Raw genomic sequence first — 13,586 nt, forward strand, 5'->3', positions numbered from 1 at the left:
AAATGACCTTGCTGAAAATGTGTGGAATCTAAATCACCGCAAGAAAAATTACCAGGAAAACTGAAATCCTTGAGCTTTACCTCGGATTTGATATGTGCTGTCCTTTGAACATTAATTCGTCACAATTACCAGGTCATGAGAACAAGCATCAGAAGTGTTAAGTTGGATCTCTGTTCTTTGTTCTTGGAAGAAATTTTCGTCACTTTGGTAGGAAAGCATTCAATGGTGGTTTAGTGTAAGGAATCACATTGAAAGCATTCAATACTGCAACATTCACACAACCACAGTCTGTCATCGATCCTCCCAAAGTTAATGTCACGGGAATCACATGGGAGGTATGTTCAATTGTATGGGATATAATCTGTGTCCACTTTTTCAGTGGCCACCAACTAAATGTTTCATCATAATATAAATATAAAGGGTTTTATTCTAGATCTGTTTTCTTCACGTATTATTTCTTTAATCTTTCATCCAATTCTTCATCCCGTCTGTTTCCTTTTAGTTAGTATTTAATTGGAAGAAATTTTCGAGAGAGACAGAGAGAGAGAGAGAGGTTGACCTTTAACGGATGAGATGTATAAGAAGAGACGATTGATCCAAGGAGAAATGTTAGTGTTGTATAATGAACATGCATGGTTGGTCAACGCCGCCAACTTTGTGGTTGGAGTTCTCAAGCACGTCCAGTGCATCAACATCTTTGGAAAAAGTTGATTTGTATAGGTGAGAACACTCCTATTAGCATGTCTTTGAAATGGTTGACCTAGTGGGTTGACTTTTGAGCGCCATTGGAGGACTAAGTGGTCGGTCATCCCTGGATGTCATGATCTCACATTAATTCGAAGTCTTGAATAGTCGATCATCCATGTAAGAACTGGCCTACCTAGAAGCACTTCGGAGCGTTCGGTGGTCGGACATTCCTCGGTGGAACGATCTTGTGAACGTTTCAGAAACCCAAAGTGGGCAATCACCCCTTGGTGAGATGATATTATAAGCATTTCACAAGGTTAAGTTCTCTATCATCTTTGAAAGGGATGGTTTTGTCAGTACTTCAAAACACTAAGCATTTGATCATTCCTTGGGTGTGATGATCTTGAAGCTCTTGAAAGCATTGGATCACACGGTCAACGCCACATGAGATGACCTTTGTGAGTAATTTATGGTGCATAGGTCAACCTTGTAGCGATGAACCTTGGACTGTTGGCTTTTCCAAGAGGGATGATCTTAAAGCATCTCAAAGATCTAAGTGGAACTAACGGGCACTTCAGGTCAAAGTGGTCACAACGTGGTGGATCAGTACGCTTTCTCATGTCTGCAACCTGTTCGTAACTCCCCAGCGTGGTCAACTGCGAAAAGCTCCGGAAAGGACCAAGTCCATGTCGATGAGCAAGGACGAGTGACTCCCAACCACAGACTGCGACGCGGACGTTACGCTTCGCGTGTTTCCGAGCTCTGCTCCGCGTCCGATGTCGGTGCATTGAGAGGGAGAAGTCATCCCCTTCTTATCTTGTTCTTGTGGTCAATGCAGTCCCAACGTGGACGCCACTGTTGGCTGCTCTGGTTTTGGTCCTCCCCCTGATGGTGTCCTCTCCCTCTCACTGTATTGGTTTCCTGGGGTTGTTGTCAGACCTTTCTTCCTTGATGTCCACCTTCCACTGCTGCGTCGTCCTCTGCCTGCAATTGTCTGCACATTAACTCATTGGGTGATTGGATAAACGTGAGGAGTTGTAACTCTTTATCATTCTTTGTTCTGCCACTTTGACTTTTAGCAGAGAGAGAGAGAGAGAGAGAGAGAGAGAGAGAGAGAGTTGAATTGATCGACAATTCAAAGTTGTGGAGGCATCAGAATATGCTATAGTAATGTTATCCCTATCTCGACAACTCGGACTTAGAAAATGCTATAGTGACGATTCAAAGCTTGGCAAGGTTGGCTTGTTCTTCTATTTTAATCTTGCAACATGCAATGTACCAAACCGATGCAACAATTTACCTCAAGTTGTTCTGGAGATGTCTGAGTTCAGATCATCCCGAGGTTCACATGTTGCTTAGATGTATCGACACTAGCCCACATGAAACATGGTCTGCATGACACTGACAAGAAGATTTGATAGGAAAACTGGAATGCCATTTCGTTTAAGATTTTACAGCACAGAAGATTTTAGATGGCATTTATCGATCTGAGCTACAGTAGCCAGCTAATGGACAGGACAAAAGAGCCAACAGTGGTGCCTAATTCCAGCAGCAAATCACAATCGAACACTTCAGCAGTGTTACAGGCCAGGCTGGAAACCCAGTTTTATAGGGTACTTTCTCGACAATGGCAGCTGCATGTGATGCTACCACCACAACCTGTTAGTTGGCATTTCAATTATGATTCCAACTTGTGTCTCTCAATATCAAGTTGGTCAGCAATGCCAGCTTCTCCTTGTATACAGAAAGTCTCACTTGTTGCAAAACCAAAACAAGTTTGTACATCCTTCTGAGTCCATCGAACAGCTTTACAAGATGAAAACAATATGATTGTGGAGCCCTGCTATCCTCGTTTGAGCAAGGACTTGGGTTTTCTGTCTTCTACTCGCAAATGATGTATCAAATAGCTCAAATCCTTCCAAGCAGTGATGAACTATCGAGTAAAAAAGCTTGTGATGGCATCCCAATATCCAGCGAGCTGAAGGGAAAAGGCTGGTGTCATTTATGATGATATGGCAATCAGAAACATGATATGATGCATGGTATTTAATTATAAGTACCTGGCCTAAGATCCCCTTTCCAGTCTGGCCCTCGACGACCAATCCAGCTGTGAGGCCGATCATTGCTAAAGTTCCATTAACTGCTTCAGCTTGACGCCGCCTCTGAACACGGAGTATAGCAACAGAATTTTAAGTTTGTGCAGGTAGAATGACTGATCAATGAAGCATGCAGAAACAATTAGCCTCTAGATCACACAAGTTAGAATGCTAATGAGGGATGTAACTCACAATATCTTATCATGTCAATAGACCATTCTTAATAAGGAACTTGGAGCATTGCAGTATGTTAGCGAATCAAATGACCAATTAAAACCATGCACAAAAAAAGTTGAGAATGAGCTTACAATGTTTTACTTCAATAAATCTGATGATAAAAAAAGTAGGACACAAAATGTTGAGAATCAACAAATACTTGTTGTTTTCTGATCATATTATGAATCTACATAATTGACTACATCATTATATTCTTATTGGAGTTTGTACTGATTTATTTTGTTTAATTTAAGCAGACTATCTAGTCTAGTATGTTGAATGAATTGGACAGTCACTCGTTGGGAATAGCATCCCACCTCTCACTCCATAAGAATAGAAGAGATAAAATGTTACACAATGTTTCCTTTATCCTAGCATATCTACTCTCACCAATTCATGAAGATCCCCACAAAAATTGCCAGTTCCATACTTTCAATAATTGCCTACTTGGCAGCATCACTCCTAGCTGGCAGATGTGTTTCCAAAACATAAACAAGTGAAGCAAGGATGCTTCCACTTGCACAACCTACAGAGGTCTAAAAAATCTGTGCAGAATTGTCAGGAATCAAAAATTCATTCCCACAAAATAAATAATAATAAAGTATCTTTGTCTAACAAATTATACATGCTCCCTCAAATATCACCAAAGATAACCTTAACTTCCTATTCCTTCTCTAATCAATAAAATAATTGAGAAGTTGTACTTCCCGGCATAAACAAGATAGTAGATGTATTGTTGTGAATCTTTGTTGTTCCCCTCTCTCATAGTGAGTTATAACAAAGAATCTTTATCAAAAGGATTGCTCAAGTGGCTTTGGTTTTAACAATTAACGTTCGGTAGCTCAAGAAATTCTCCAGAGCTATTTCTCTAGATTACTAGATGACAAGTTAGTCATTTGGAATTTCAATGTTAACATAGTTATCTGTGGTAACTAAGAAACTTCATCTATTTCCAATATTCTCCATAATTGTTTCTGATTGATCTGCTTGAAAATTTTCACTGGCCTCTATTTTAGATGCATCAAATGCAACTTGTAACCATTTTTCTAAGAAAAAATGAATTACATACTAAGGATAACAAAAACAAAATCTGAACCTAAGATCTATAGAAGAAATGACTTGCCAATTTAGTTGAAAAGCTTCATTTACTTCTATGTCGGGTAATAACTTCAATAAAGCATTATGAATGCATTTCTGTAACTCCAAGCTCCTAAGATCTACAGAAGTGATGATTATTACAAGATACCATCTTAGCCTTTCCCTACTCAGTTAATACTGCTTGAGAATCACTGAAACACATGAACTGCAACCCGAATAAATTATTTTGTAATACTTCTTATGCTACATATTTAGCAGCTAATATTGGTAAACTGCATTAAAGAAACAATTTGAAATTCTAGGAAAGCACTTGCCCCCATTCCCTGAAAAGAACATTTGACTCTGCCTCTGCCTCTGCCTCTACCACCGCCACCTAATGCTTGATCATCTCTCCTTATATCACTATTGCTATCCACAACTGCTGGTTCTCCTTTCACCACCTCTCCGCCTACGATTGCAACTATCCATAGTTTTGCCTTGAGCAGAGGTGACCCAAACTTTCTGATGCCAGCTGGGACTTCAACTTGTTAATCAGGCTGTTTTTAAAGGCAAAGTTGGTGACATAATGTTCTGAACAATCCCCATAAGCTTACAGAAAAGGCATGGGTTGAATACAAGTCAGGTCAAGGCTTATCCACCATGGCTCGCGTGAGTTGACCAAGGCCTGAAAGAAGCGACCATGCTCAAACTTCCAGTAGCCTAGCCTATTATAGCATTTATGTTTCTTTGCATTCTTGGCTCTTTTTGCTAACTAAATACTAAAACATTTTTCTCACACAAAAAGGCCATCGAGCATAGATGCAAAAGTACTTTCATCAAGTATTAAAATGACAATCTAGGTAAAATTCTCCATCTGGTTATGCAATCTGTTCTGCCAACGAGACTAATTGATTAAAAGTAGAAAAAGCAAATAACAAGAAAAGAAGAAAAGCTACTGCTTACTACATTGGCGAAAATTTATGTTCACGATGATCATATGAATGCATCATTGTATTCATCAATTGTTCATTACTCAATTTTCAAAATGACTACATTTGCTTACTTTGAGCTTTTCTTTAACCTGAATTTCTTGCATCTGTTTGGCAGCTAACTGTTTGGCTTCTATGGGATCAACCATTATGATTTCGCCACTTGAACTTCCTTTTCCTCGAGATGCCTAGATAATTGAACCATAAAAAGTAACATAAGGACATGAGTTACATAATGACACCATGAAGGTGTCAAAGCTATGTCAGAAGGAGAGTCGGAATTTGACATTCATAAGCTCAATATTATGCATGTGTATACATGTATACATGCATATATCTATGTCAGGTGAGAACTTTAGACATATATCAATGAAAACTATGTCGGAATCAAATTGAAAGGATACTAGATCCAGATTTGGTTTGCTTTTGTTAAATTCCTAAGCACAATATTTACAAGTTAAGCTTATAAGTCCATAGATATCCTAATTTGGAAGACATTTGTTGGAGAAAAGCAGTAGTTATTGTTATTACTCCACCCACTTGAACCGTAATCCAGATTCTGCATTCCAATTCATGATAATTTTGTGTCTCACATAACTACACCATGTGATCTGAACAATATAAATTAGGAATTCAACACCATACACAAAATTAGTTTGACAAATATAAATGTAAGTAATATATTTATCAGATTATTTTCTGCTCCAGTATTTTGTTGACAAAGTTCAAAAGGCACATCTGTATAATATTTGAAAAGACCAACTGTCACATCCCATATTTATAAAATACAATAAATTATCATTTTATTATTCATAATTTACAAAAAACACTTCTTTCTTTTTTTTTCGAATTTAAATCTTTGTCTTTACAATAGTAAATATTTTATTAATTAAAAAAAAAACCACATCTTTTTGGTAGGGTCACAACCACTCAAGCTTTAGATCTATTACAAAGTAATAGATTACTCTGAAAATAAATATAAGATAAAAATATATTAGTAATCACATATGCTGGTAGAACCTATGAAAAATCATAAAAATAATCTTCAATATTCGTAAAATATATATAAATAATTATTTAATAGGAAGTGATAATATATCGACTCCTCATAAAACTTATGCATCAGAAAAACAATGATAATTTCTTATGTAATAAATAAAATCATGGATCAACCATATGCAACACACATATAATAATCAGATAAAAAAGACGTATATCACACCCGATGCTATACTCTTCCAACAACGGATGTAGAGACATACTACACGGGATAGATTCCTCCCAACAACGGATGAAGATAACCCATATTGAACTCCCAACAGCAGATAGAGTGGTATTCCTCACCCGCCTAAGTGGGGATACATTCCTCCCAACAGCGGATGAAGGAACCGTCTAACAGTCACGTTTGACGGCCCGCTAATCCCCGAATGGAATCGCTATACTTACCCTCAACAGGGATACATAAACATCCATGATCATTTATTTACACTCATCTAGTCACTCACGCATGTATCAAGAAATTAATATGATAAAATATTATGAGAGACCATGCTTGATGAATTATCTGCTAGACTATGTTTATTGGTGGCTCCGCACTGTGATGGGCCTACAACTTCGTTCACAGGTTGCACTTCCAATGTGAACCACTAGCTTGGTCACATTTATTACATGATAACAATCATATCAATATCATAAACTTAAGAAAAGTAGAAGGCCAATAATCATTTTCAAATGAAATCTTCATATAAAACCTTTAAGTTCATTAAATCATAAAAGCATAAAACATCAATATTTCAATAGTCTTCAATCAACCAAAACCCTAATTGGAATAGCTCAATTAACTTAAACCAAACTCAATTCAATTATGACCTAACGGAACCAACCTCAAATCCTTATAGAACTGATCCGGAATTACCCTAGACTGGTCTAATTTAGATTTGATTAATTTCGATTAGGTCAAGTGAACTAATCAAGTTGATCTGGAATCACCCTAAACTAACTTTAACTAATCAAACATGTCTAATTTAGTCAATTAACGAACTCAAATCAATAAAGGGAAAGGAAATCGGACTATGTCGTATAGTGCTAGCCCAAACCGAACCAACCCACCTGAGTCGTGGACGGGTCACGTGTGCCGCACGTGCTTGTCCTAAGTAATAGGTTGGGTTGAGGTACAACAGGCTAGATAGAGGAGTGACGATGTGTTTAGCGCCAATCACATAGTTGGGAAGGCTTAACTTCACGGACTAGGCTAAGCCTCACTCACAAGTTGGGCTAAGCCTTACCACTGAACTGGGTCATGCTTGGCTCGCGAGTTGGATTGTACTTACACACATGAGTTGGGGTCGTATCTGACCACATGGACTGGATCATACATAGCCGTATAAGCTGAACCATACTTGGCCACATGGATTGGGTCATACCTTACCACATGGGCTGGTTGCTATCTAACCACATGGGTTGAGTCGTACTTTGCCACATGGGTTGGGTCGTACATGACCATATAAGCTAAATCGTATCTGGCCACATGAGTTGGGTTGTATCTTGCCACATAGGTTGGCTCCTACCTAGCTATTTGGGCTGGGTCATGCTTAGCCATATCACATGGGCTGGATTATGCCTAGTCATGTGGACTGGGCTGGGCTGGGCTTGGCCACATAGACTGGATCATACATGTTGAGTCGATCTGGTTTGATAGATCAACCTGACTCAAGTTAGACGCCAGTTAGACTCCTATTATCAAATTAGATTTTAATATTTTAAATCATTAAAAAATAACTTAAATCCATAAATTAAAGAATTTAAATTCATGATCTTAAATTTAAAACTAATTAAGTCATATAAATTTATACATAATTCTTGAAACACAAATATATCTAATTAAATAAATCAAAACTATTATGTTAATCCAGAAATAAGAGTTTTAATAATTAAATCAATCTTGAAATTCATTTAAATTTAAAAGATCATTATAAATCAAATAATCATTCTAACATCATAAATCAATTATCATTATTTACTAATCATAAATTTTTAAAATTAAAATATTATTATGCATCATAAAATTATAACAATCCCAACATCAAGATTTCAAAACATAAATAAAAACTAATTAAAAAAAAAGATTCTACCTCTCCTCGATTATTCTTTCATCGAGATTATCTTCTCGGGAAGTCATATCCTCAATCCTCCAATTGTTAGGCTCAATGAGGAATGAGAGAAGAGTAGTTACGTTTATATGAGAGAAGATGAAAATGAGATCACTCCGAAAGATAAATAATAATTTAATTTTTATTTTAATTTATTTTTATTTTGCTTTCAAGAGAAATATAATATTCATTTCTTATGGTTCACAAACAAAAATAGAATATAAACTATTTACTTCCTAAAAATCAAATCACTCATTAAGAAATAAATCAATTAATAATTTAATTGATTAGTAGAATTTCTAACTAGTCCACATGATTAAGGAAACCAAATTTAATCATTTTCTTAACTATAGTACAAGGACATAGAAATTAATAATAAAACAATACATTATTTATAATAATTAATTTATGTTAAGATAGAAATTATCGATGATTACAACAACAATTCTAGGGCTTTTATATCTTATAACAATATTAAATTTGACACAATTAACTATAAAACAAATTACATTTAGAGCAGGAAATTTGAACTAGGCAAAATTTTGAATAAGAAAACTAATAAAATTAATTAAAGATAAAAAAAGAGAGTTCTATGAAAAAGAATCGGGAAGCATGAAATTTTGTTCTAAGGCCATTTGTTGTCCCTTGTGCAGGTTGGTGCTGAGAAACCAACCCCAAAATGTGACCATGACGATTGCTTGTGCATGAGCAATGAAAAGTTGGCAAACCCTATTTCAGCTTTAAACAGTAGCGAAAGGAAGATGGAAAGAACTATGAAAATGAAGGAAAAAGATGACTCATTGACATATTCGATGCCTACATATGAGTATGGATCACTCTGTATATAACCCAGGTAACTGACCATTTTGAGACTCTTACCGGCCCAAATAGTCACACCTTTAATCCCCCATCAACTATAAAAGTTGCATATTATGTTATAGAAATAAGCGTTAAATTTGCACATGGCTCCAAATAATTGGTGAACAAGTTAAGGAATTCAAAGTACAATTTTCTAAATATTAATTAAATTTTAAATTCAAAAATTTATATTTTGAGAAATTTCGTGACTCATACAACCAGGAAGCACAATTCACCTAGCTTCATGAGCCATTCATATAGTCAGCTTCATTGATCCTAATTAAATTTTACTGTCAACAACAAAATCAGGAACTGATTTAGCAATAGGCTTCCTTTCTTAGAGGCAGTTTTTACCTTCTTTTGTTTGGCACCTGCCTACTAAATCATGATCAAATTAGAAGCAAAAAAAGAAACATTAAGAAGAGGTCCAGTGCACACATTTACATTTGCAAAAGCCAGTAACCTTTGTCTATTGCTGATCCAAATTAAAGTATTTGCCCATTGTCTGCTTTGCAAACTCCGTCTAGAAGAAAAGGAAAGAACAGATTATTTATATACACAATCCACATGGAACAAGAGATAAACATTTTGTTGAATAATAAGTTCAGAATGTTCCAGCAGAAGTAACAGTTCTCTCAACTTCAATATAAGTAGAGTAACTTTATGATTCTCCCATTTAAACATGGTGGGTAAAAAAGGAAATGGATTTAAAATAGTAAATGAGTGATATCAGCAGCTAACAGTTTAACTTGCATGATTATGGTAAGTTAACCAATAAGCACATCATTGCACAGATCTTAATATACAATCTTAGTCATTGTCATGAGATGCCGTTGGCTACTCACTACATGAGAGTCTGTGCATTCTAAAGTATACACCAGACAAAGAGTCAAAAGTCACGATAGCATTGAACAAACAGCCTAACAGTAATAGCAAGATAGCTTCCCTCAAGCAGCTGTTTCTGACCAACCCTAGAAACACTACAACCAAAGGCAAGTAGAAAGAAACTGTGTACATAGTTTCTCAAACAAACAGAGACGGATGCCCCTTCTACAACCATGTGTATGTAAGTACATACATATAAATGTATGTGTTTGAGTATTTCTTTTAAATTCATATATAATGGGATCTGGCCCATACGATTTATCACATGAATTATAAACAAAAGACTGTATTACATACAAAAATTAAAAAGACCAATATGGCAAACGCAAAGAAACATTGTTCGTTAGTGTTCCATCAATTCAATAAAGATATAAATCTCTAATCGAGACTTTAATTATGTTTACACTTTTTTGCCAATAGTTGTTTATCATACACATCTACTCTGATATCTGGCCGTTTGATGTAGCCAAAGAGGTAAAAAAAGGTAGTCCTAAAACCATTTAAATGTACAAGATTCTACTGTCCTACATTCTCATCAATAGAATTCACAAGCACTGCTGCCAGTGGTAAATCGGAGGGCTTGTGCCACTAAAGCAAACTTGGAACTCCGAATCATACACATATATCCATAAGCACGAAATAAGGGGTTTTGCAATGTCGGAAGAACAAGAAGGAACAACCTAGGGAAGATTAAAACTGAAAGCAAGTTCAAATTATTGAAACAACAAAATCAGGTACCCACAAAGGTAGGGTGTGGAAACGAATCCCTAAAGTCCTTCTTTCCCTTAAAATAGGCGCACAAAGCTCTCCAAAAATCCTCGATTTGATCAGAATACCATGTCCAAATTATAGAACTACCCCCAAACACAACACTCCAAGGACAATTGAAGACCTCCGAATACAATTTCCCAAAGCAAAATCCCACCTTGGGCTCATCGTCATCGAATCTAGATAAGAGCGAACCTGGGAGATGGTTGCAACCACCTACCCATAGGAACAAACAGGGAGAGAGTCGGGGTGGTGGTCTACCTGAGGGTTGTTCCGGGTGCGGACGAGAAAGGGGAGGTGGACGGCGGCGGGACACCGGAGGCCGGTAACGACAGCATTTCTTGTTCCTGGACCGGAAGGCGTCTGCGGCGAGCGGGGCTGCCACTCGTGGATGTGATCCAATTCTTTTCTTAGAATGATATAGATGTGTCTTTGTCGAGCCTCCGTGAGACACGTACACGACACTTTGACCGACCACTCGCTCTCTGTGTGTGCTTTTATGGGTATAGATAATTATTAATAATTATTGGATAAGGGTGAACGCTCTTTTTCATGATCCTCCCTCTCTCCTCACAATTTCTTTCTTAATCTTCTGACTTAGTATTTATTTTTCTAATTTAAAAGGAGGGACGATTAAGATCAATAATAAAATTAGTGTGGAGCTATGGAGGGACACTTTAAAATGCTTATAATTTGCATTCACGAATATGACATGGTGTAACCCAAATAAACGCCACCTAAAACAAGGTTTCCTTTTAGATGAGACAAGAGATAACATTTATTAGAAAATACAATTGAGAGAAATACATATTTGACTTAACATACAAAACAACACACATTTAAAGTCATATTGGAGTCAACATAATTAAGTGCCCTAAAAACATAACCTCGATCCAGATAAATCAGCTCTGGAGAGGTCGATGGGAGGAAGAAAGATGAAAGAATCAAATAGGATCTAAATATTAATTGTAAATAATTAAAAATATATATTAGTAAAAAGACCTTGCAAGGTAAAAAAAAAAGATAGACTAAGTAAAAAAATTAAGATTAAAATGTGAGTTTAGATAAATAAAAATTAATAAAAGAGAGAGAAGCTCAGCAAAAACAGCACCAATAAAATTAGTTAGCAGCTTCACAATTTCATATAGCACAATTTTTTGGTAACATGCCCTCTGACAACTACCCATAGCCACATTAGTACCAACTAGGAGCCTCAAAGTCAATATGATGGACCATATCGGCACCATGACCCTTGGGTACGATGGTGCTGATTGAGTACGACGCTGTCCCGCAAAGATCGAGATGGTGCTGATCAAGTACGACGCCGCCCCGCAAAGATCACGGTGCCGATCGAGTATGACACTGCCCCACCAGATCAGGATGGCACCGATTGAGTGCGACGCCGCTGTTCGACGTCGAGACACAAAGGACGATCGATGACCGCATGAAAAGTGAGTTCACCGCTTAAAGGGTCGGCGGCCATGAATGAGTCAGGTACAATTGGTCCCTATTCGTAGGATATAAAAACCCATCGCTTGGCCAACGCCAAGGGGAGATTCGTCATTTTGACTCAGCTCTAACTAAATCTTCGGACGGGTCGAGTCAGAAAATACCCCTCCCGACCCTGACCAGTGTGCAAGAGCCAGGAGACAAGGACGTAGGCGACCAATCAAAGGGGAATCCTCGCATTCTGGAAGCGAGGTTTGAGCTCAACCCAACTGGACGATGACTTCCGCTGCCTGAGTATCCACGTGGGTGATCTAGTGCATCCGAAACAGGACCGAACCGTGTTGACACCTCAGCCACGGTATAAAGGTTCACTAACATTTGGGCGTTAGAAGGATGGTCCTGATGTCACAAGATCAACCCCTGCTAGGCAATTTGGGCGAGTGCTTGAGCAACGAGCACCTCCCGACTCACCCAGCTCCCGCGTTCGGGGGACAACTCCTGCCTCCCCCAAGACAAGAGGCAAACGGCTCCGCATCGACCCCAACCCACTATTGGCGATTGTTCACCGACCCCAGGTTATCACCTCCCGAGATCATAGCCACCCAACCTCCCATCTCAATAGAGACGTTCCTTAACCTGGTGCACCAAGTCCAAGCTTTATCAGGGATGATGCAAACCATCGTTCCCCTTGTTCCTCATCTCGCACAACTCGTGATGCTCCCACAAATGCTGTGACAGGGGGCGCTACCACCCGCTCCTACGCAGCCTCCACCCATTCTTACGCCGCCACTAGCCCCTTGACGGCCCCCGATGATGGACGTTGTCCCGTTGCCTGAAGAACAATCGAAAAGTCTAAGGCCGATGCCTACGCATGACGTGCCTAGCCTCCAGCGCCCCTATGATAGCAGCCTCGAGCCCGACACACTATCGTCGGACTCAGAGGATTCTCTCTGAGCTCAGCTACACTCAGTCAATTATCGCCTAGATGAGGTTCAGCGATAATTTCATAAGTCCAAGGAGGAGCTTGGTGAGGCCCCTCCAGGAGGGTCGCCCTTCACATCGGAGATTCAGGACAAACCTGTCCCACAAAGCTTTTGTCTTCCTGTGCTCAAGACCTACAATAGAGCCTCCGACCCGATGGAGCATGTGGCTGCTTTCCGGGCCCAGATGACCTTGTACAACACCTCAGACGCCCTCATGTGCAGGGCATTTCCCACCACACTTCAAGGCCTAGCTTGGGCATGGTATAGCCTGCTCAGACCGACCAATTGAATCTTAGTTTTTGATGACGAAACCAATTGATAATGTTTATCTTATCCGCATTTTGAGTGACACAGGAAGCTTCAATCAGGGAGAGACAATTAAAAGCAAGAAGAATCATGTTGGGCCGGAGTGGAACATGTCAATGCTAG

General features: G+C 38.4%; 1 protein-coding gene across 2 annotated transcripts; it reads right to left on the reverse strand.

Moving 5' to 3' along the window:
- Window positions 1-2,398: 2,398 nt before the first annotated feature.
- On the reverse strand, window positions 2,399-11,147 carry LOC135617285 (uncharacterized). 2 transcript variants are annotated; one of them, XM_065117346.1, is made up of 5 exons: window positions 10,987-11,147; window positions 9,517-9,595; window positions 5,140-5,253; window positions 2,748-2,849; window positions 2,399-2,665 (listed from the first exon to the last, which is right to left on the reverse strand). In XM_065117346.1, exons 1-5 carry the CDS (start codon window positions 11,061-11,063, stop codon window positions 2,621-2,623), a joined length of 417 nt encoding a protein of 138 aa, XP_064973418.1. In that variant the 5' UTR covers window positions 11,064-11,147; the 3' UTR covers window positions 2,399-2,620. The 2 variants fall into 2 exon arrangements, with proteins under 2 accessions (XP_064973418.1, XP_064973417.1); XM_065117345.1 differs by having other exon boundaries at window positions 9,511-9,595.
- Window positions 11,148-13,586: the final 2,439 nt, after the last annotated feature.

Source organism: Musa acuminata, chromosome BXJ2-7, assembly GCF_036884655.1.
Source record: "Musa acuminata AAA Group cultivar baxijiao chromosome BXJ2-7, Cavendish_Baxijiao_AAA, whole genome shotgun sequence".
Classification (NCBI taxonomy): domain Eukaryota; kingdom Viridiplantae; phylum Streptophyta; class Magnoliopsida; order Zingiberales; family Musaceae; genus Musa; species Musa acuminata.

Coding starts and splice junctions, on each gene's coding strand:
- LOC135617285 (XM_065117345.1), bottom strand. CDS start 11,063: ATGCTGTCGTTACCGGCCTCCGGTGTCCCGCCGCCGTCCACCTCCCCT. Junction 9,596..10,986: donor GCACCCGGAACAACCCTCAG/GTAGACCACCAC, acceptor CTTTTCTTCTAG/ACGGAGTTTGCAAAGCAGAC. Junction 2,850..5,139: donor AGGTTAAAGAAAAGCTCAAA/GTAAGCAAATGT, acceptor CTCCGTGTTCAG/AGGCGGCGTCAAGCTGAAGC.